The sequence below is a fragment of the Ostrea edulis genome, chromosome 7 (assembly GCF_947568905.1).
Source record: "Ostrea edulis chromosome 7, xbOstEdul1.1, whole genome shotgun sequence".
NCBI lineage: Eukaryota > Metazoa > Mollusca > Bivalvia > Ostreida > Ostreidae > Ostrea > Ostrea edulis.
Window position 1 is genome coordinate 55,449,233 of NC_079170.1, and position 25,398 is coordinate 55,474,630.

The window sequence follows — 25,398 nt, forward strand, 5'->3', positions numbered from 1 at the left end:
TTTGCGTATTAACTTGGCACTAAACTAAAAACATTCTTATATTCTTGTCATATTTTTATGAACCTTAAAAGCACGCACAAACTTTCTATATACATGTACATGTATGAAATCATCAACAGTAAGAACACTAACATATCATTGTACATTCACATTCATTCAGGCGACCCTTTTCTGTAATCCAAAAAGTCTCAATAAAACCTTGTTTTGGCGAAAACCAACATTGATTAGAATGAGGAAAGATAACTGTTATATATTTTTTCAATAATGCTGCATTTGACATAAAAACAATTTTGCAAACGTTGTAAATTACCTATTTTCTGGTAAAGTTTCTAGCATGAAGAATCAGTGTGTTAGGTCCAAGTAAGACATTCATCTACTTGTTCACCAAGATTGATTGATTGAATATTGTTTAACGTCCCTCTCGAGAATTTTTCACTCATGGAGACGTCACCATTGCTGGTGAAGGACTGCAAAATTTAGGTCTATGCTCGGCGCTTACGACCTTTGAGCAGAGAGGGATCTTTATCGTGCCACACCTGCTGTGACACGGGGCCTCGGTTTTTGCGGTCTCATCCGAAGGGCCGCCCCATTTAGTTGCCTATTACGAGAAGCAAGGGGCATTGAGGACCTGATCTTACCCGGATCCCCACGGGATTTATCCACCAAGAAATTTTGCATTTTTAGCAGTAAATAAAACAATATCACCTACTTTTATCAACATTTTTCTTTTTCTTTTCTTTATATATATATATATATATATATATATATATATATATATATATATTTGTGAAAGTTTTTGTGCAGTTCCAATCAACATACATTGTGTTTTCTTTAGGTTCATCGAAAGATAAACTTTCCAAAAAATTGTTAAGAGTTAAAATATCATCGTGCAGCCTTTGTTCCATAACATTGATAGATTTATATGGTACGTCCTGTGATGTATCATATGCATATAAAGAAATAGTTGAGTGCTTCAGATCATTATTAATAAAAGAATAAGAATGGGCTAATAATATTGACCCCGTAGGCACTCTGGGTCTCCCATTGTACATGTAACATCTTTCTCTTCAGACACTTTTCCATATAACAGATCGCGATTTTCCACTAAGATAAGACTGAAACTATTTGAAGGAATTCTGACAAATACCAAATGATAAAAGCTTGTGTAACGATACTTGATGCTTAACAGTGTCAAAGGTTTTACTAAGATCAATGAAAAGAACATTGTCTATGCTACTTAACCATTTATCAATAATGTTATGAAGTGCCGTTTCACACGAATGTATTGGTTTGAAACCGGATTGATGTTCAGTTAAAAGATTGTTATAATCCAAATACTCGTAAAATGAGTTAAAAACATGCCATTCTATAATTTTGCTGACAGTTTCTTAAAGCTGTATGGTCCGAATTACAATATTTTTTTCCATCGCGTAAAAACGCTATTAAATCATCGCACGTTATGTAGTTATGAGGCTGTATGGCATATCATACATTATTTCACCTGTTTTAACCAAAATTATTTGATTTTAAATCGATGTTTACAAATAACCGCGTCACTCTGCCATTTCAAGTGACAGTCACGTGACCAGTTCAAACTTTCAGATCATCGGCGGTCTTATCTGTGTAGAGCTGTGTATTTTGTTACAACAGTACCGTGCCATAAGTTTAATAGAAATAAAAATATCAAATACCTCTTAGTAATTCGTTATTTTAACACTCTTTCAGCCTTAAAACTAGACAGTTGCGTATGAGTTAATACATCATGTTGGGATTCTCCTGACGCGCGTGGGTCTATTTATAGACGTCTAACACTGTATAATTTATGGAATGATTTATATATGTACCACACTATATTTACTTTCTAAATAATATTATCACTGTTTTCTTTTACATGCAGATGCTCTCAAGCATGTAATTAAGGGAAAGTTAATAACTTTATAAAGTAATTAATCTGCTTTAAAGTAATTATGTACAAAAATAATACATAAACATCGGGTCATACAGCTTTAATTTGAAAATTACACAATCAGAAATCAAACAATAATTTGCAAATTTCTAAAACATAACTTATTGAAATAATTTCTATGAGAGAGAGAGAGAGAGAGAGAGAGAGAGAGAGAGCAGGGCCGTAAATTACATGGAGGCGGAGGAGGCAGCTGCCTCCTCCAACTTTTGGGCCAAAAAAAATTAAAATTTAAAGTTCATTAGAATTTATGTTGTTTCCAATAACTAAGAACATGATACCTCCCTTAAAAAGCATTCCAAATCTTTCTTTTAGAATGAGTTAGTCAAGTAACATCTTAGAAGGCCCTAGAATCAAGGGTTTTGCACGAAACGTGTTCAGTGTGCACAAAATGTGCTCAGCGTCTGGGGGCCTGGGCGGCCCCCAGACCCCCGCCTAATTTCCTGCCTCCTCCAAATTGAAGGTTAATTTACGGCCCTGGAGAGAGAGAGAGAGAGAGAGGTGTAGACTGTGCCAACTGTTGGGGAAACCGCCATTATACAAACACTGTGACTATAGAAACTCTGCAGGTGGCCCTAAGGCACGTCCCTTGTATGTCAAAAGTACACACAACACCCTGATCTCTTGGTCAGATAAATTCCAGGTAAATAACAATGACCATAGATGAACTCCGCCCACATTCAGTGATCCGTGAAGACACCGTTCGGTACTTTTCGGGGGGTGGGGGTGGGTGGGTGTCTTATTACAATAATAACTTGTTTCAGGTGTTGGTACATGTCGAGTCCCTTTGAATGCATTGTGTGTTGCTCATTTCTTGTTCGGCAGCCATTTTCTCGTTTCTGAGGCAGTGTAGTACGAACAATCCTTTCTCTCTGCTTTGCAATAAACTCCAGCTCCACAGCCAGTTGCATTGTATCAATAAGATTTTGTAGCCTTGATTATTTAATGCGGATCTACATCTCAAAGTCGGCTACACTTAGGACTGATTGGTACATGTACTTGCAGTGTTAGTATTCTTCTGTATATGCAATTTACATATTGATACAAGCTTGTTGGACAATTTTAACATTTAGATTGTATACCATATTGGGTTTTTTAGGTCACCTGAGTAAACTCAGGTGACCTATTGCAATTGGCTGTCGTCCGTCGTGCGTTAGCAATTGAACTTTTTTAACTTCATGATAACCACTACTCCAATTCTTTTCAAATTTGGTATGAGTCATATTTGGAACAAGAGGGACATAAATTGTAAATTTCAGGACTCCTGCACCCCTGGGGCCCTAGGGGTGGGGCAAAAACTGCCGAAAATTGACCAATGTATTTTATCAAAATAATATACTAATATACAGTCGGAAATATACATAATCAATTCTGAACACCCTCTGATTATAATGTCGGGCCTCCAAGGCCCGGGCCTTTTTATCTAGTTTTAAAAGGTAATAAAATATTTTTTTAAATCTAGCTAGTCAGTTTATATAAGAATACAAAGGTACATTTTTATAGGTATTCAAGGCCACTGTTACTGAGAGTGAAGATATTGTAGAGCTTGATACTAGCAAATCTGAACCAGATTTTATTCCAAATTTTCAATGTTGCTGAAACTAACAATGATTTACGAAATGCAATGTACATGTGTATGTACGTCTGTCACTCGTGCTTAACAGGAACTTAAAAGGTGAAGTTGACATAAAGATTTAGTATTTTCGGAAGCGCCTCAGTGACCCATGGAGAGATATTATTGAAAATGTAAATTAATTCAAGTATTTTCCAGACTAAGCTTCGTTTGTTTGGGAAAAAACACCAGTGATCAAGCACAAAAAGCCATGTATGGTACATGTAATTACATTTCAAAAACTATATTTGTTTACCAATTGAATTCCAATAATCAATCAATTAACTTGGCCAGTTTGATAAACTTATAAATTTGTGATGAAAATTACTACAAGTATTTTATGTATATAAGCCTATGACGTAACTGAGATGACACAGACATGTATGTACTGAATGTTTTTAAAACAAAATTTGCGATTTAAAACGTCTACAACTGTAATTACTTATGTGTATAATAGGATGGTTTTTAAAAATTATTTATATATCCTTTTCAAGAAATATGGCGGGACATTTCGGTAGAATCTTCTGTTTTACTTCGAAGCCCAGGCAGATGTTGTACAGAAATAATTTGTATACAAATTGTGTGAAATAATGTAATCTGTCAAAATTGTGAACATTGAAAATGTTATTTTACTAAAGTGTTTGTAATAGTCTAATACAATGCATATCGAATATTTTCAAATCCTTTTTCTTCTACGTTCTTTTCATTATATCATATCATTTTCATTATGCCTCTGTCGTAATGGTACAATTGTTATATATTGTTTTTATATAGTATATCATATTTCATGGAATGTCAATGGTGACATCAGAAAATTATTAATAAAAAATGATTTGCCAAATCATTTTACTCTGGAATAAAGGAAGAAATTTAAGATTTAAAAATTGTAACCAAATATGAAACTGACGTTATACAGGATTATATTCTTATAATAGTAATCAAGTTTTCAAATACTATCATAAATATCCAGTAATACTTCAGGTTTAACATAAAATTAAATCAAGTCTATAAATATTACAAGAGCAATTTTAATGCCGGGCTTCAAAGGTCCCCTTCATGCAATCAGTGTAATTTTTAGCTCACCTGAGCCGAAGGCTCAAGTGAGCTTTTTTGATCAAAATTTGTCTGTCGTCGGCGTAAACTTTCCCCATTTTTATATTCTCCAGAACCACTGGACCAATTTCAACCAAACTTAGCGCAAAGCATCCTCCTGGATAAAAGTTTTACATACAAATATATAGGGAACAGTTTTAACAATCTTCTTCTCAATAACCACTGGGCCAGAAAAGTTTATATTTTCATGAAAGCTTCCTTACATGGTGCAGATTCAAGTTTGATAAAATTATGGTCCCCGGGGGTAGGGTGGGGCCACAACAGGGGATCAAAGTTTTACATACAAATATATAGGAAAATTCTTTAAAAATCTTCTTCTCAAGAACCACTGGACTAGGAAAGTACAAATTTATATGAAAGCTTTCTGACATAGTGCAGATTCAAGATTGTTAAAAATCATGGTCCCGGGGGGGTAGGATGCGGCCACAATAGGGGATCAAAGTTTTACATACATATATGTAGGAAAAATCATTAAAAAATGTCTGAAGAATCACTGGGCGAGAAAAATTTACATTTACGTGAAAGCTTGCAGACATAGTGCAGATTCAAGTTTGTTGAAATCATGCCCCCCGTAGTAGAATGGGGCCACAATAGGGGATCAAAGTTTTTCATACTAATGTATAGAAAAAATCTTTCAAAATCTTCTTCTCAAGAACCATTGGGCCAAAGAAGTTTACATTTACATGAAAGCTTCCTGTCATAGTGCAGATTCAAGTTTGTAAAAACCATGGCCCCTGGGGGTAGGTGCGGGCCACAATAGGGAACAAAGTTTTACATGCGAATATATATGGAAAATCTTTAGATATGGGCCAAGGTGACGCAGGTGAGCGATGTGGCCCATGGGCCTTTTTTATCCTGCTACCGAAGGGTTAAATGTTTTGCGTAGAAATGTGTAGGAAGTCTTTTAAATGTTCATCTCAAGAAATTGTTAATTCACAAGTTATATATGATACAGGCATCTTACAGATTCAAACTTTCCACCCATGCGCCATGAACCATATACACTGTAGTAAGGCCACAAGAGAAATCTGAAGTGAAATTGGGATAGAAGAGAGCTATGATTAGCTGCAATAATGTAGCCCTATCCAAAAAAAATTTCTGACGTTTTCGGGATGAGGCTACAATTCCATAGGATCTCCGTAATGGTGCAAAATAATTTTATGAATAACCGATAATAAACTCTGTGTATTAGTCCCAAATGTTGTTTACACTAAAATGAGTACCAACTTTGTGCTCGGGCATGTCTAATAAAGGTGTTTTTCATTAAATATAATGTACAGCATGCAAAATTCTTCGTCTGCTCCGCCATGCCTGTTATCGCGAGATCTCGTAGGTGGATCTAATGAAAAGCCTAAACATTGACAATCAGCGCGAAAATGTAGTTACTCGAGCCACTTCGACAAAGAAAGGAAAATCATATTGTTGCAGAAAGAATTTACACTCTGCTGTTCGGTTTTTAACTTGATATTAAATTCAAACCTTTTCAATACCGACGAAATAGCTTTCGCCTCCATACTTGTCCATAGATGTAAATACTACCTTATATGGCATATGCAAATGACTTGTCAACCGGAAGTTGAAACTTCAGTACATCAAACATGGCGCACAAATATGAATCGAGAAATTGGAATTTATCGAAATTGTTGAAAACGGTAGAATAGAGCCTCACAAATCTAAAGTTGCAGGTTGTAAATTTATATATTGACTAAGAAACATAGAATATCATTTTATTTACGTAAAGAATGTCAGGAAATTTTTAGAATGAACGCAAATGTTGCGGGAGTGAATCACTCCCGCATTTGCACCATTACGGAGATCCTAAGGAGTTGTAGCCCTCTCCCTAAAAAAAAAAATCAAAAAATCAAAAAAAATCAGAGAGGGCTACATTATTGCAGCTAGGCTATGATATGTCAATACGTTTTATCCTTCCATACTCATGTAGTTCAGTTTATGACATTTGTATCTCAAAGAAAGTCATGTGGCCAATGGACTTCTATGTCCTGTTTTTGATACCATTAAATAAATATTCTTTATGGTACAGTTATGCATGAAATAGTGTATATTATCAGAAGATTAATCATTCTTCTGGATTACTATGAATTAAACCCTCTATTATACTGCAGTTTTTAAACAAATCGATCTTGTATTTACCACAGGCCATCAGACTAGACGACTTCACCAAGAACAAATATGACGCATTACTAGTGCTACAAACAGCAGAAGCAAAGCTAGAAGAATATGCTGAACGATACAAAGTAATAGATCAAGGAACAATTCATTCAAATGTTAATTTATCTATAGAGTCATGTGATAGACTAGACAACATAGATGAAAAGCAAAATCCTACCCAACAAACAGAGGAATCACCAACTACATCCGAATTGCAACCAAATGCTTATAAACAAAATTACGCAACAAAAAAATCAGCGTCGGAAAACTGTGCTCTACAAAATCAAGCAATACTAGACAACGAAAGAAGTAATGCTAACGTTTGTTGTACTACCGTTGATACACAGAAAAATGCAGATATCTCATTCTCAGGGGAGTTGGAAATAACCTTAAAAGCAGATCCTCAAATCACAGCCATTAGAGAATCTGCTCATCAAATGTCAACCTCTTATACAAAGGACAAAATATGCAAATGTCGCGATTCATTTGTATTACAGTCTTCCCGAGAATCTCAGACGGAAATAGTCGTAGAAAGCTCAGGAGTTCAGACTGAGCGGATTAGTTCCGTGTGTGTGGGTATTCAGTGTGACCTGTTTCTTGACGGCTGTGAAGGTGAATTAGAAGCTCCAGAGAGTCAAGAAAGCTTTCATAGCGTTGTATCTGAACTCAATACCGAAATCACCTATCCAAATGAAGGGAAACCCAGTGACCAACTTCCATCAAGGAAAAAGATATAAAATTTTGATTTACTCTTTCCTGCTGTACAGCTGAGCTTGTGAATAGCGGTAACAAGTTTGGCCTCTATTGCATTGGAGAAAATCAAAAGTACAATGTCTATTCGAGAAATTAGGCCTATATAATGAAACTGTTATCGAATTAATCATTACAATGCTCGATATTCAATTTGGTAACTGTAACTTATATCGGACTGTTTTATTCAAGTTTCCCTTCCTTGTTTTAACGTAATTGTTATATCATTTTATTTGTTAGAAATGCGTTTCATGTTATAAACTATTTCGTACTACATGTCCGTACATATATAATGATTACATTTTTGAATAGTGGCTTCCGCAGTCTAAAATCGACCAACGATTTCTTGTTTCATTGCTGATTGTTGATGCCTTGGAACTTCCCATTCATACCAATGGTATCGTAGTTTTGATATTGGTTAATGCTTGTAAGTATTCATTATTATCAGTCTGGTGAATCAATTTCGGATTCCCTTCCATCTCTATTTAGTCCACGTATATGAACATATTGAATATTTTCAATGTTGTAGTCTATCTTGGGGCCTGTGCAACACCATGGCCTTGCAAACAACCCTTCCACTTCTTCAAGAGTTTTTCCTTTGGTTTCCGGCAAGTATAACGCCAATACAATAAGACCGACCAAAGCCAGTCCACTGTACAGCCAAAATGTACCTTGAGAGAAAAATGATCTTGTTATCAAGTAGAATCAAATAAAATTTAATGACATCAACTGTATAATGCTTACTATTCATCTTGTTGAATGTGTTGTTGAACAGTTATTTTTATTGTTTTATACTTTTATTGAACAGAAAACTTTTTACATACCAAAACGGGTAAGTGTTTGTGTTAAGCTTAAAAAAGACATAGACATGGCGAGATTGACAATCCAGTTTGTGAAGGTCGACGCAGCATTCCCTGTGCTTCTTGCCCAGGATGGGTATATTTCTGAATTGACTGTCCATGGCATAGGCCCCATACCTAAAATGTAGATGTCATTTATTACTAGAGTTCTTTTCAATGAACACAATGCATGAAATAATATCAGTATTATATAAAATATCGGTCCATTATCGCATTTTATACCTGGAGCAAAAAATATGAGGTAAGCAACTAATCCTATCATTGGCATCCAATAAAATTGTGTTGGGCAATAATCATATGCCCATGTGAGATCTCCTGGTAATTGAGAATCATTACACCGCCCAGAAACCGCCTTAAACGGTTCATCATAGTTCGCCCTGAGGCAGGTGCCGTTTTCTGGTCCACTGTCAGTATCAACGTAGCAGTAGCCACAATTTAAATCCCGCATACAAGAGTTACAGTCTCTGTAAAATGTAAGAAACACATGTACATATTACTGAATTACGTCACTGATTGCTTATAGGGGCATGGGCGCGATTGAGCTGAAAATTTTATTTTTCCATTTTTATTGTTTGCAATGTTTAACTAAAGAATTTTTAATGGTCACCAAAATTGAATATATCAGTTTTTGAGTTACAAGTGATATTCTTCGTGATGTAAACAAGGCTTGTGCCGTGTTTATGTTGATAAGATAAGTTTATTCCAATTTTGGGCCCAGAAGGCATATCAGCAAAACAGCTTATAAAGAAGGAAATTTCAACAACAAAAAAGTTCACAACATTAACTATGTACAGATTACATGAACTGCAAACTACATGTGGATGCAGCATGTGGGGAAACGAGTACATACATATATGGATTGCAAATCAGGTGTATACACAAATAAATGTACAATATCAGTATTATATACCAACATATGAATAATGGACTATAATCATTTTTGCAGTTTTAAAGCATCGCTTTTAACTAAATATTCACTCAATTTGACAATTACATATAGATTGCTTAATAGAAAATAGCATATTTAAAACAAAATGAAATGTGCTAAACACTAGAAACTATTTAATTACATGTATATTCAGAATTTACTTGTAAATTGAAAAATCTGTTTTAAACGAATTTTTACTGGTATATTTACCCTATAGGTAAACAAAAACATGACACGAGCCTAGTTTACATAACAAAAAATTGTGAGCTCTGTATCTCTCATGCACCTCGAGAACTGACATTCAAATTTTCATTGACCATTAGAAATTCCTTAGTTAAGCATTCTAAACATAAAAATGGAAAAATAAAATTTAAAAATTTTCAGCTCAATTCGTGTCCATGCCCGTTTAATGTTGTGTTAAGTATGAAACGCTTGAATAATTTGTAAAAACATTTTATTTGACACCTGAGACAACTCCCAGAAGTTCACAGATCCGGACACCACAATAATGACCATAAACTTAAAGCAGAGCGACTGCTGACTCGCTGTGGCTGGAATTAGCAGCATCCTCACCGGAATGCACGTAGAACATAAAACGGTTAACTTTTCGTCGTAATCAACCCAAGGATTTATTAATTTAATGATTTATCATATACAATTCTAGTTTTACAGAAAATAGATAATTTTGCATGGAAGTCAAATACGATATCAAAAGCGATTTGGACCGAACACACAGCGCATTCATTACATTCCAATAGAAAATAAACCTTATTTTCCGAATTCCAAAGCTTAAGATATGCGTATTATTTATACCAAAGGCTGAAATAGCACTGAATCCTTGATAATACCACTCAAATATGTTTTCTTTATCTGTAATTGAAACAGGAAATAACTCTTTCCATCCCAGTAATGGCGCTAAAATCGCAAGGAGATGCTTCCAACAGAAAAGTAGGAATGACGTCACAAGTTGGTATCCCTGTTGTTTTATGTCTATAGTAGGACTATGTTGGAGACCGTCTATAATTGATCCACTGACATCATAAACATGCATTCTTTTTTCATTGGGTAAATGTATAGTTCACACTTTCATATTCAAATTATATAGTATACGGTTTGAAGTCAACCATTAGCTAAACTGTTCTTGCTGAAATAAATTTAGTGAAAGACCACTTACAGGTATGTTTGACATTTGGAACCAGTGGCACTCTGCTCTGTTAACGAAATGGTTGGTGTGTTCATTGCAGATAGCTGGAATCCTACGGCTAGCCATGCTAAACTTAATACTGCTCCTGACATATAATTAAGTAAATGAAGGTGTTAAGCAATTAAAGACAACAATAAAAGCAGCAGTAAATGAGTGTGTGTGTGTGTGTGTGGTTATTTCTAAGGATACGTGCCTATCGATCCGTTCACTTTTCATCCAGATTCTAGATACAGTTTTCTTTGCAAGAATTAAGTACATATGTAGTTTTTCTCTATGAAACAACCATTAGAAGGAGATAGATTATTTTAAATTTATTTTTTTACCAATCTGCTGGCAGAAAAATCTTATGCTTGCTGTACTTTACCGCTCCAACTTTGGATTTTCTTAATGCTTTGTATAATGTCTGTGTAATACTTTCTTGTCAGAGAATATCAATACCTATGTAATGCTATCCATAAATCTTGGAATTTTCGGGACATGTATTTAAGATTCGTGCTTTCCTAATCGGCCTTTGCCCGGCATCTATCTGTCTGGCATAAACTTTTCCTCTTCACAAGAAACAGATCAAAAGCCAAATTCAGCGGAACTTTGCACCAAACATTGTTGGGTAAAAGGGATTTAATGTGAGTGAAATGAAGGAAAGGTAATTGAAAAATTTTGAGCTGTTCAAGATTATGACAAACATCCCTTCTGGATCGTCAACATCCCATATTCATGTAGCAATAATCCATTATTACCTGCTTATTGTATTTATGTCTCTCAACTGATTTGTGTGAGAGCGTGTTGCTTGGACCTTGTACAAATCGTGTCGTGTAGCATCAACGTATTAATTAATTCTCCAATATTAATAGTTCCAAATTAAATTCAAAATAACTCAGTACTTCAGCTCTTTAGTAGGGCTTTTGTAATTTCAAAATACCAAACTAACAAAATATTTATATATATACGTGTATATTACTCAGAATCATAGAGTAAAATCCATGGGTCGAAAACCGAACCCTTCTGGATTTTACTCTGATTCTGCAGCAGGACAGTAAAACCCGTATAAGGAATATATCGCATCATGACCTTTTCACCAACGGATTACTCTGTTTACCTGATCAAGATAAAGGGCTCACGGCAGGTGTGACCGGTCGACAAGGACGCTTACTTCTACTAGGCACCTGATCCTACCTCTGGTATATCCAGGAGTCCGTATTAGCCCATCTCTTAATTTTGTGTTCCTTATAGGAGTTATGAGATTGATCACTTATCGTCACCTTTTCATAAATTCTCTTTTCCCGCGACACTGCATCTTCTGTCCGATGCAAAACATTTTACTTCTGAATGCCAATAAACATGATTGCTGAGACACACTATATTTACATGTATAATCCAGAAATAAGTATAGAAAAATCTATAATAACATATATCTATTACTACAGTAACTTCATCCGAAGAGTCGAATCACGTCGAGTTGACAGGAGCGGATCATCAGATCACATGAGACGCGAAGCGTCGAGTTTGATCTGATGATTGGTGTCTGTCAACGAGCCGTGATCCAACTCTTTGGATCAAGATTCTGTAGTAATGATAAAATAAAATATCACAAAGTCCATTGAGTATACTCGATTAGTTTCTTCAGGAGTACATGTACAGTATATCATATACTCCTGAAGAATTGTAGAAACTAGTCGAGCATACTCAATCGGCTTTGTGATATATAGGGTATGCATGTACTAGTATATATGCTTGTCTGTGTATAAGTTGTATTATTTCAACAATTAACTTTGCCATCGTGCTGTCTATGCGGTTTTGTGTTTTTACATTTTAGTTTTGCAACGGGGAAGGTCACATGGTCAGTATACAGCCATTTATAATTTTTAAAAACAGTTTCTATGCGAGATTTGTGTATTCCATTGAAATAGATAAACTCTGAAGTTACATATTTTATCAAAAATACGTCCGAAATACCCAAGGAATTGAACATTTACGTATGGTTCCACGTAAAAATCAGGCAAAATCGCATTTCCGTGATAAGTCCATGTTCATGAAATGAACCCAAACTCAGCATACTAACTGAACGTAATATGTTTAGCATATATACAAAGTAGTTTTGATTTATTTCGCCTTGTTCCAAAATTATGGACAGATAATTATGAACATGGAGAATTCACGCTTAGTGCAAATCTATACAAAACACTACTTGTAACCCCATTGAAATCTAAAAACAGCAAAGCGGGTATGAAAATATATCATTATATAACATTAAACAAATAAAAAAATTATGCTCTGAAATAAATATTTTTTTTTAAAGACGGGGAATACCGAAGTGCTGTCCACAAGCACCTGTGACCAATATCACATAAATGATACTGAGATAACAACAGACAGACAAAGCGATGCTGATATGGACGTGTAGCTACCATGTTTCTTTTACTGGCCCTCGATAGTTCAATTCAGTAATTTTGCCAATTCTGTCAAGGTATGATAGATTTGTGTAAGTGTTCGTAAAAGTTGAAATCAAGTAGTCACATGATCTTCATATTGATTGTAGTTCATTGATAAATAAAATGTAATCATTTTTCAACTTTCACTCTTGATTATACGATTGTCGTTACAAATAGTAATCTTATGATAATATTTTAAACCTATTAGGCTTCCAAGTGTTAATGCTCTTCTACCAATCTTCTCTACCAAAAATAGACCCAAGATTGTGAAAATGAAGTTGACTGCAGCTGTAAAGGCGGACAACCAGATCGTGGTCTCATCACCCGTGACTCCAGACATCCGTATTATAGTAGCGCTGTAATACCTAAATTAACCAAACCACTTGCAATGAGGGTCGACTAAAATAATCTATTTGTATTTTCTATGGCAGCATTTGTCAATAAAGAACAATGTTTTATTTGAAAGCATGTTACAACCACTTTTACTTTGAAACCCAAAATGGTCATTGATGCAAGAGGTTCGTGGGCCACATCGCTCACCTGAGTCACCCTTAGCCCTGTTGTTGTTCACCTGTTGTGATTTTCAAAAGATTTTTTTTTTCAATCTTTATACCCATCAAACATTTTGACCCCACCTAACCCCAAAGAGTAATGACATAACTGAACATGAATTCACATAACATGTTGATGCCTCAATATGACTAACATGGTCTTGCTGTTCTGGAGAAGGTCACGATCACAAGGTCATAGTTAAGATATAAGGTTCACGGTGGTGTGACCGGTCGACAGCGGATGCTTACTCCTCCTAGGCACTTGATACCACCTCTGGTGTGTTCAGGGGCACTCTTAATGGCACAGATCTATAATTTGACAATACTGACGGGTCATCTTTAAAAAAATAATGGAAGTAATGAACAATAAACTCAGAGGAATTGTGACGCTAAAAGTAGCAGCCTTTAACATTTTGTGCATATCTATGTATTTGGCTAATATTATCTGGATCTATTGCTTTGTTTACCGAGAAAATTGAAATTATATCAATAATGCCTTGTTCTACAACTTCAATTCGATTGAGTACACCATTGCAGATTAATAAAAATTCAGCCAGTGTTGATTCATCGTCAAGTAGAGATGGAATAGACACAAAATAATTATTCAAGGCTTCAACTTTATCAGTGTCGTAATAAATTATCCGTGCGTTGCCGTCGTGATCTTCTATTGCGGTCCCACCCTACCCCAGGGCCCCTGAACCCCCTATTGCGGTCCCACCCTACCCCAGGGCCCCTGAACCCCCTATTGCGGCCCACCCTACCCCAGGGCCCCTGAACCGAACAAACTTGGATTTGAACCACCTGAAGATATTTCCATATCATTACGACTAATTTTGGACCTGCTGTTGTTGAGATGAAGATTTTCAAAGTTATGTCTCTGTATATTCCAATGTAAAACGTTGATCATCTGTTGTGGTCCTACCGTCCCAATCTAATTCAGTGGACCACAATTCGAACAAACTTGACTCTGCACTACCTAGGGATGATTAATCATGGTTCTATTCTTGAAAATAAAATTCTGAAATATTTCCCCATATATCTGCAAGTAAAACTACATGTATGATCCCCTATTGTGGCCTCACCCCCCCCCCCCCCCCCCCCCCGGCCCAAGAATCAACAAAGTTGAATCTACTCTATATCAGGAAGCTTTCATTTAAACTTCAACTTTTCTGGCCAAGTGGTTCTTTAGAAGATTTTTCCTATATACCTGCGTGTAAAACTTTAATCCCTTATCTGTGAATTTAAACTTTTCTGGCTTAGTGGTTCTTGAAAAGATTTTTCGTATATATCTGCAATCATGTAAAAAATTTTGATCTCTCATTGTGGCGTAATCGTAACATGATTTGAACAATACTTGAATCCGCACTACATCAAGAAAGTTTTCATGTAAATTTCAACTTTTCTGACATAGTGGTTTTAATGACCCTATCCTATTTTTTGCCTTTTCGTGATCATCTCCCCTTTGTAGAGGGCATGACATGCCCCTCCCTTTGAAGAAACTTGAATCCCCTTCAACCAAGTGTGTTTGAAATTGGCCATATGGTTCTGGAGAAGAAGATGAAAATGGAAAATACTACGGACAGACAGACGGCGGATAAAAGGTGATCAGAAAAGCTCACTTGAGCGGAAAGCTCAAGTGAGTTAATGATTAAACAGCTTTATTAAAACAATTTCCAGGTAAAATTTATTTCAAATTACATTAACTCACGTCCTTTTTAACACTGAGTGAAATAGAAATTCTATCAAAGTAGAGAAGAGCTCCGCTATTAGAAGATTTTCATTTTCTTGTACACTGTGAGTGCATTGAGTTTGTCCCGAATTTAGTGCGATTTAGAAAAAAAAGAGGTTGTAACAAGATATTTACAGAATATTCTCAAATTTTCTTTTGAAGGAACTAGAGAACAAAAACGACATTCAAGTACGTCATTGATTACATGCAATAACCGTATCACTACCATAATTTGGGGGGAAACATGAATTTCCAATATTGATGTTGATAGACCAAGGCCAAATTGAAATATTTGATTGAAAGAGCGCAAAGGAGGGCAAATATGAATAAATCAACATGTCATGTCATGACAAGTTAGGCATAGCTTACATAACTGTGTTAATTCCCGACAGCTGCTGGAAGAGCTGAAGACCACAGCCAACGAACAGTGCACGTCTCACTGATGGCGTCTGGAACATTTTTATTATCACTGGTGTGTTGACTGCAAGAAAACATGTGAAATGATACGAATTTCATCTGGTTTGATTGTTTCAAACAGACATTCTCTATACAGAATTTAAAATCCTGTCTAGAGATTGTGGCAGGCACGCACGGTCACAAATTTTCTGTAAAATTATTGAGAGACCTCGATTATTCTGTAGCTTGAAAATGCTCTGAACTATTTTGAATTTGCAGTTCGAGTACAATTATCTGCAACAACACAAAACTCCAATGGATACCGAATCCCAAAATTTGATATAGGGTGTTACGAAAGATATGCAGAAATATTGGAAAAGATAACGGTTTCAGGCGTTGCCAAAGAAACGATAGTGTTGCTGATCAAAAATAACATCCTGAGATCAATACCGATATTTTGATAAATCTATAAACATCAGGGGCTTAGAGAAAAAGTCGGTTTCATTACCATAAGGTAACCATGAATACAAAGACTGGAATGTGAATGAGGATTACATTTCAAACCATATCAAGCCGTGAACCAGTCAAAACAAACATTAAATTGTTGAAACAATGGCTAGTAATTGTGGTTTGAAATAAAGACGGAATATGAGTAGGTTGAATTTTAGATCAATTTTATGTTCATAGAAGCTTCATTATCGTATCCATTTCTTAAATATATTTTACGTTTGACTTTTTGTTGGTTTTCTTCTCTTCGGGTGCAAAAAGTCATTATACGTCCAAATTGCCAAAAATATATCTTGCTTCAATCTTGCTCATTTCCCCATAGCCATAGCGTCACGTTCACCTCATAAAACCTAACCTTTTTACATTCTTATTTGTAATTTGGTAAGTATGTATAGAATTCGGCATCGTTTCATGTATCGGTATTTTTAAGGTTTCAACTGTTTCCGTGGAAACACCTACATATGTACCTATTTGTGTTGAGATATCATATATTCATATAGGCTCCAATTCATTCAAATCATGGCCCTGGAATATAGGATGGGGCTTCAATAGCGGATAAATTATTTACCTGGCTATATATGGGATCTTTTAAAGCTTTTAAAAGAACACCAGGACCGTGATTACTCCGTAGTTAAATTTACATCTTCAGTTAGCGCAAAATATTGACCCTTTCGGGGGATAAGGATCGGGCCCCAATAGGGGATCAGAGTTTTAGATAAGGAGAAGATCTTGTTCTCAAGAACAACAGGGCTAGGATTAGTCTTATCAATGTGCAAATATTGATAGGTAGTGAAGATCAAATCAATTTCCCGGGGGTAGGTTTGGGCCATACGCATTAATAGTTTTACATAGAAATATATGGGGAGATAATTTAAAAATCTTCTCAAGAACAACAGGACAGCATGCGATCATCGTAGTGCAGATTCAAGTTTGCTTTAATGCGGCATTCTGGGAATCTATAGAGCAGTATTCTCCTATTTGATTTAGATATTGACATCATTGCTTTACTGCGGCATTCTGGGAATCTATAGAGCAGTGTTCCCCTATTTGTTTTAGATATTGACATCGTTAATAAAGCTTTTACTGAAGTATCAAAAAACGACTTACAATAATTGAGCTAGTCTCCAGTACAATAATTGAGCTAGTCTCCAGTACAATAATTGAGCTAGTCTCCAGTTTTTAACTTGAGTCGCAATGCAATAACAAGCTATACACATTTTACGTTTGTCCGATCGATTGTTTACGTTGAAGGCCTTCAATGGTTTCCTTTCTTCTCGAATATTTTTATATTATCTGTGACACCAGCTCTTGGACATCCATAATCGATGGTTATTGATATCCAACCTGAAGGTGCTACAAGAAGCAACTAACATGTACTTCGGAGGTCCAGATTGACAGAATTGGTAAAATTATCGGTTAATTTTTTCAGTTGGTTTCCGGTTTTGTGAATTTCGATATTTCAGCCTCAACCTTTCCTGGATCTGTGATTCTTGAGAAGATTTCCGAAAGATGCCACCATATTTTCACTATTTCTCAATATCTCCCCTTTGAAAAGGGTACGACCATTCCTTTGAATAATTTTGAATTCCTTTTACACATTGATAAATTTTGTCAAGTTTAATTGACCCAGTAGTTCTGGAGAGGAAGAAAAAATGTGTAAAGTATAATATTTAACTTGCTCCCCTATTGAGGCCCCATCCTACATGTACCCCCGCGGCCATGATTTGAGCACACTTCAATCTGCATTACCTGAGGATGCTTGCATATTGATATGACTAATCAAGACCAGGCTTTTCTTGAGAAGATTTTAAAACATTCCCCTATACATCCCCATGTAAAACTTTGATCCCCTATTGTGGTTTATTTTGAATCTACATTCTTTAGGAAGCTTTCATATAAGTTTTGTTGGCTCAGTGACCCGCGAGAACAATATCAAGATGAAAGGTGAAGAAAACGAACAGTGATATGTCACCATATTTTCACCATCTTCATAATTATCTCTTCTTTGAAAGGGGCGTGACCCTCCATTTCAACAAATTCGAATTCCCTTTACCTAATGATGCTTTAAATCTATGGCAAGTTTGGTCAAAATCAACACAGTGGTTCTGTGCAAGAAGACAAACACAATACAGACAGACGGATGGTAAGCTAAACTTGTATAATTACGATGTATCTATAATCGGTCAAAGTCTCAAGAGATATTTGCTTTTTTCCTTTACCTATGCGGTCTTGAAATAAAGGTTATCTTTCTAGCGCTACGGAGTTTGAATTTCTTACAAATGCGTACGTTTACAACCCTCTTTTACCAGTTATTGTAGTTGGGAGGCCCGGATTCGACGTAGCGTTCGGATCTAAAATTGAACCCAGAACTTCCCGGTTGCGAAGCAAGCACTCTTACCACTAGGCTACTGTGACCCGTAATACAGTTTTTCAAAGCCAAATTCGTCTCTGAACTGTCGTATTCTAGTTGAATGTTTAGTGTATGTTTGGATGTAACATGACCTCCTGACAGATTTTTTGCCATTTTTGTATTATTTTCTGAGCTCGCTTCGAGCATTATTATATTCTGGTGTGTTCTGGGGTCCGTGTTTGTCCTACTCTTACTATTGTATACTTTATAGAAATTTGAGATTGAACACTGTTCGTAATCTCCACTTTTACATATTTCTGATTTCTTGCGATGCCCGTTAAAAACACTTGAATAAAGTAACTGCAGACATACGAGTATTTAAGCTATCACAACTAATATTTTGCTTACCTTCTAAAAGCTTCTACTCGCCCTTGCTGGCCTTATATCCTTGATCACGTGACCGATAAGCGAGACTCACCAGTAGGTCAAGATGGGTTTCAGATGGCAAAAAATTCAAAACATTCGGAATCAGGGGCCAGCGAGGGCGAGTAGCTTTTAGAAGGTAAGCATAATAAAAGTTGTGGCTGCAGTTGTTTTCAACGGATATCGCAAGATATCGAAAAATTAATGCTAGAAGCGAGTGCAGAAAATTTTGCGCCGTAAATGTTTTCTTCAGTGTATGAATCTGTACCTCTGCGGTCTGACGTCCCTATTTACGACCGGGGAACTGCAGAACCGCAGCTACCCCGACTTCTGATTGGCCAAGGCACTTTACTATGAGAAAAGATATACGATCATTCGACAGTGGTATGTTTTACTCTGTCGATTCTACTTACCCTCCCCATCACGTCCTTCAATATAGCTGTTCTTAATACTATCAAATTCCTCGTCAATATCAAAATGGCCCCTCATGGTCTGAAGCACACGGCGCGCGTACTCTTCTCTCTCATTAATAATTAACCACCTTGGACTCTCTGGCATGAAGACAAACCCCAGGAACTGGATAAAGGACGGAATACCTGCCAATCCGAGCATGTATCTGTAGGGAAAGTCAGGCAATAACTTTCTTTACATCTGTACCATATTTGAATGATTCATGAATTAGAAAAAAAAAAGTACAGGATAATCTCCGAGGTCGACAAATGTTGTTTTCCAATAGAAAAGCCAAGGCATTAGAAACATTTCGAGACCGAGGAAGTTATTCTGTTTCATGAAAAAGTGAAGACAACGAACAGCGATCAATCTAAAAAAAAAAAAATCAAAAATCCCATCAACAATACAGAATTAAGAGCAGGGCAAACACGGACCCCAAGACACACTTAGGTGGGATCAGGTTCATGCACCTAGGAGGAGTATACATCCCTGTTGATCGGTCACATCCGCCGTGAGCCCTCTACCTTGATCAGTTAAACAGTAAACCGCAGTCAAAATCAGTATGTAAATAACGGTCGAACAATACGACAGTTTCGAGATAAGAGCTCTTCTGTGTAGGAAGTGCATTTAGTGGTACTTTGAATGCCTAAGTGGGATAGGAATGAGAGTACCAAACCCCCGTATGTGTAACCCGGACGGAGTTTACCCAAGATTGAGCGGAGGTATAAATGTCTAGGTGTTGCGTGATTGGCTAATATCAAGAGTGAAATTATTTGGAATTGAAAGAAATATTATAGAGGTTCAAATTAATTGTCAGGATGAAAGATTATCGCACAAAATCGAGAAATGACTGAGGAAATTACCATGGTAGGGGTGTGCTTAAAATGAAGTGTGTAATTTACTGCAGATTGCTATGTGTTGTAAAAAAGTACAAATATGGCCTATAAAAGGCACGGGACCCTATATATTTTTTGTCATTTTTTATCAACACTTGGAATGAACTTTGAAATGTTTGCGGTCATTTGTTTAAAATCGATATAGTTAATTAGTGAGAGGGCCAAAGGTTAACATTGAGGTCTATGGGAAATGAATTGGTACTCTTTTCCCGATAGACTGGACCCACGCTCAGTGAAGAAGACGATAAAATGTATTATTGATTGATTGAATATTGTCTGTATGTTGTTTAACGTCCCTCTCGAGAATATTTCACTCATTGAGACGTCACCATTGCCGGTGAAGGGTTGCAAAATTTTGGCCTACGCCATTGAGCAGGGAGGGATCTTTATCGTGCCACACCTGCTGTGACACGGGACCTCGGTTTTTTTAAATTCATGTCTTGATTACTGTTATCAATATGTTTCACTTTTATTCATTATTAAAGAAATATTTTACGATTTTATACGAAGGTTCTGCAACAAGTACACCCCGGAATGTGCTGTATAAAATATTAATCATAAATTATGCCATGCAACAATTTTGAGATCGTCATTAGGCAAGAATTTTGAGGTCGTCATCAGGTGCTACACCTCATACCCTGTACCTGTACGATCTCATCCGAAGGACAGCCCCATATAGTCGCCTTTTATGACAAGCAAGGGGTCACTGGGGACCCATTCTAACCCGGATCCCCACGGGATATAAAATGTATTAAAAGCGGCTTTAGATTAAAAAAGTAAATGTAAGAAATATCGGAAGAAATGTTTTACTAAAGTGAAAACATTAAACAATGTCATATTTGCAAATGGTACGTACGAGTAGCACAATAACGTAATATGATAAGAATCTTATGTATTTATTTACTCTCTGAATACTTATCACTTACTTAGGTTGAGTATCAGTCGAATTAGGGTGATGGAACTGGGTATGAGAAACTTACTGAGCACATTTCCTTATGCAGTGATGGATATTTGTACCACTCCCGCATGTAAACAAATTGTTTCGCGCCTTACTGTGTACGATAATTCTATTAAAGGAAATAACTCGGACGCATCTCGAAACTTGCGTATTGGTATGAACCACATCAGACAGCATCAGACCTAACGACAGGTTATATTTGCAAATAAGTTGATTATAACGACCATATAATTTGCAAAATGCTGACTTCAAACGAGACTGATGAAACTCTTGTAACATTAACTTATTTGTCAGTAGCTTGCTTCGATTTAAAATTGATCATATGCTGAACATGTTCTAGACTCGCATATCGTATCAGTTGAGAGACATAAACATCATATACATGTGATAATGGAATATTGCTACATAGACATGGGAAGTTGACGATGGAAAAGCTGAAGTCATCCCGTTTGTCATAAAGTTAAGGTGCTAGTTTGACGTTAACATCTATCTTCAATAAACTATCAAAATATGAAGCATATGTGTAAGACTTCGTGGTGTCTTTTATTTCGAGTTCACTGGGGTGTATCGAATCAGCATATGCAAGAAAATTAGCATTGTTAATAGAGAAAACGTCGTCTATATATCTAAATGTCGAGTTGGAGACCACAGCAAGATATTTTTTCTTCTCATGTAGATGCTTTTGAATAAATTCTGTCCCGTAAGCATGTCGGCTTATAAAGGGGCACAATTCCTACCCATTGCAATTCGAACAGACTGTTGGAATACCTGGCCACCAAAGACCACGTAAATATTGTTCATGAGGATATTTAATATATATTTCACAGAACTTACGCATACAATCAGAGTTGTGTTTAACAAAGTAATATTTTAGATGACTAATCACAAGAGATCAATATTTCCTTTTTCCATTTTATTGAAGAAGCAACTGTCTATGATGTCAAAAAATCTAGCCTTTAATTTATCGTGAGGAATGATCGTGTAAAGTGTTAAAAAGATAAACGTTTTGATATTGTGGATATGAGGAAAATCTGATAATATTTTTTGAGAATCCATATTTGATCGACACTACTTATCAAACACATATTGTGGCACAATTTGTTTGAAGTTTCTCCTTCACAACTGTTAATATTTTCGCGAGGGGCAAAAATATGGGCTTAGTAGAACATTTACTGAATCCAACAATGTGTCTCTGTAAGGGTTTTTGTGAAGTTTCGGAATCCAGTATAGGTACGGTAACATCTATTCATTCGTGACATTGACTAGTATATTATAAAATAAACAATTGATATATTAAATCTCTACTGTTATGTTTTTGAATGATAAACAGTAAACATATGGTAAAACCGTCACATAAGATCTATCTTCATCTTTCATCATGTTATCAATGTGAAAGTAACAGACTGTGTAAACTGAACGAACGATAAATCTCGTCAAGTTGCTTTACTCACACCTAATATTTGAAGAGTTTGGTGGCTAATATAGTTGACCGCATAATTTATCATTGTTATGACAGCGTCGTCGTCGCAGTAGATCCCATCAGGGCCAGAGGTAAACAAAGTTTATCGAACTTTTGAGCGGCTAGCTTAACCAATCAAAAGGCTTGATTATTGAAATATGCATTTTAGATTGGAATCATTACAGTACACACTCATACATTTACTTTTCTTTTGGAAGTTTAAAATGTATCACTGTTCTGATAATTTTTTGATGACGTAATCGCCACGTTGCAGAATAATCTGCGCGGATTTATTTTTTTCTGCAATAATCGTAGTAGAGGTAAACTTATGTCAGAATTAACTTTATATAATGCTACAAAGATATAGAATTAACAAACATGTAATGATCTGAATTCTTGTAACCAAGTAAATGATAGGTAGTCCAGATAGATAATATGGTAATGTAATTTAGAACGGTCAACATGTATTGACATTTATCTATATATGATTTAATTTCATTTGTAAAACGCAATTGGTTTAGTTTATTTGATTTTAAGAACATTTTTTGTGTCGCTTTAACAAGTTTGCCTTTAAGATGCGCCAAATGACGTCTTAGGATTGAAGTCACATTTGGTTTTTCCGTTTCCATTGTTTCTAATAAAGGTTAATCAAATTACATCATTTATATTTCGAAAAAAATTATAAGGAATGAAAGTAATTTATTATCATTTTTATACGATATAAGAAAGTTGGGACTGTTTTCGCTCATTGCGCAAACTGTCCCAAAATACTTCATATCACATAAACGGGTAAAAATTACTTTCATTCCTTAAATACATAGCATAGTATAATATGATATTACCATAACAACCTAGAAAATGTTACCTCCATCCGACGTCATACTGACACCATCCAAATATTCCATCTACTACACTAGCTACGAATTGCCCACACGCCACCATAGCAATGTTAGTGGAGACCAAACGACCTCGTTCATTGGCTGGCGAACACTCGGCGAGATACATCGGTATTGTGGTGGAAGTCAAACCTAGTAATAAATCAATATCAATTCGATAAAATTTGGTGGTGCATATATATACATGTATATATGTTATTGCATGGGCGTTAATCCCCACTAATACATGAAATAATTCATTTTTTAAATAATGAATTAAGGATTCAAAATGCAATGTCACTTTTCAACGCGAAAGTGGATGTTACATACTGTGAAACGTTCCGTCCTTGCATCAAAGCTGATCTTGGGAATTTACTTAAGAAATAAGATATCAATTTTGAGTGTTATTGGGATATGACATGAAGTTGTTCGCGTGATCAAATCCTATAACGCCCGAAGGCGATTTGATCACGTACCGACTTCATGTCATATTCCAATAACACTAAAAAAAAGTCATATTTTATGTTATATTTACATTTCTATTTTGATTTGTGTTCTTACCGAGTTTCCATATTTATGTAGTAGATGACCGAAATAACGATCATAGAACACAAAATATAGTTCGTTTTTATCGTATAAACAAGTAAGAAGAATATATAAGAGAATATATGATATAAATATTCAATTTAGAAGGTAAAAAAGTCGAAACAAGTGTAAAATAAAGTTAATTTAGAACGTAAAGTCAACGAATTGAAGACAAGAAGAGCGGAGTAAACTACATCTGTGATGTGATTTGGTCGCGATCAGCGAAGCCGATGGTGAAACAGTGGCGTTGGTTTACTTGAAGTTGAAAACACAGATTTCCACAGAAATTCATAGGATCTGAGAGAATTGACAGGGGATAGATAGATCAAGTTAATGCTAAGCTCTTGGTCAGGTTTTTGTAAGTTATGGAAGGGAACAACAGCATGTTCATCGTTAGGACTCGTGGTTGTAGGCTGTAGCCATATATTGTAGGACAGATGCAGGTAGTGTTTTTTTTAACCTCCAGGGTGTGTAAGAGAAAATACATACAAACTGACAGATAGTGGGATTTTAATGAAGACTCGCAGCGGTGCCCTGACATGGACATAATTTGTCGAGCCTAAAATCCAGCCTCGCTCATGCCGAATCATGGCCGTGATGGATGTTGCCTGGAAACAACAGGTTATCATCATCATACAGTCCTATAGATCTAACTCTGCCTCCATTTCTTCGCTTCCAATATCAAGGTCATCGTACAAATTCGCCATGTTGCAGAAGTTGCAGTATTAGGCCTAATTGCAGACGGTATTTAAGATGAAACAACCGAATGGTATATTTAATGTTTCTGTTTTATTAATTGAGAAAATGCTTTGTCTGTTTACAAAATAAACTCTGTATAAATATTCTGATGCGTTGTTGTTTTTTTTTAAAAAAATGTTCCTGTTATGATGTCATTGCAGTGGCGGATTCAATATTTCAAAAAGGAGAGGGGGCATAAGAAAGTAGAGAATTAGCCAAAATACTCAGCCATTTTGGGTACTAATCTGGACTCACGCCTCACAATATTTCTATTTTTAGATTTGCGGCGAATATGGAGAAGAGCCTCTAAATCCCCCACTGCATTGCATAAGCAAGAAGCCAGGTGAAAGTACCTGACTTTTGAAGCGGTGATTGTATTCATACGAAGAAAAACTGATCACATGACCAATTTCTTGTTAAACGAAATTGAATGACAATTTCATTAGTATTGTC

At 35.9% G+C, this 25,398-nt stretch overlaps 2 protein-coding genes across 3 annotated transcripts in view; one reads left to right on the forward strand and one right to left on the reverse strand.

Annotated features, from left to right (window-relative positions):
* Nucleotides 1–8,336, forward strand: part of LOC125657087 (uncharacterized) — a 43,988-nt gene extending 35,652 nt beyond the window's left edge. Inside the window, exons 8-10 of one of the 2 annotated variants that reach the window (XR_008797106.1) lie at nt 6,845–7,642; nt 7,920–8,034; nt 8,137–8,336. Coding sequence is in view for 1 of the 2 variants with exons in the window: in XM_056144776.1 (XP_056000751.1) it covers nt 6,845–7,594 (750 nt within the window). In the remaining variant the exon portion in view is untranslated. Of the gene's footprint in view, nt 1–6,844; nt 7,643–7,919 lie in introns of both variants that reach the window. The other variant, XM_056144776.1, reaches the window with a different exon arrangement.
* The window catches only part of LOC125657090 (proton myo-inositol cotransporter-like), a 44,564-nt gene continuing 26,978 nt past the window's right edge, over nt 7,813–25,398 (reverse strand). The window contains exons 2-9 of the mRNA XM_048887723.2: nt 23,613–23,775; nt 19,398–19,600; nt 15,678–15,789; nt 13,230–13,393; nt 10,570–10,684; nt 8,690–8,931; nt 8,432–8,584; nt 7,813–8,278 (exon numbers count right to left, since the gene is read on the reverse strand). Coding sequence (XP_048743680.1) covers nt 8,052–8,278; nt 8,432–8,584; nt 8,690–8,931; nt 10,570–10,684; nt 13,230–13,393; nt 15,678–15,789; nt 19,398–19,600; nt 23,613–23,775 — 1,379 coding nt within the window. The 3' untranslated portion in view covers nt 7,813–8,051. The remainder of the gene's footprint in view (nt 8,279–8,431; nt 8,585–8,689; nt 8,932–10,569; nt 10,685–13,229; nt 13,394–15,677; nt 15,790–19,397; nt 19,601–23,612; nt 23,776–25,398) is intronic.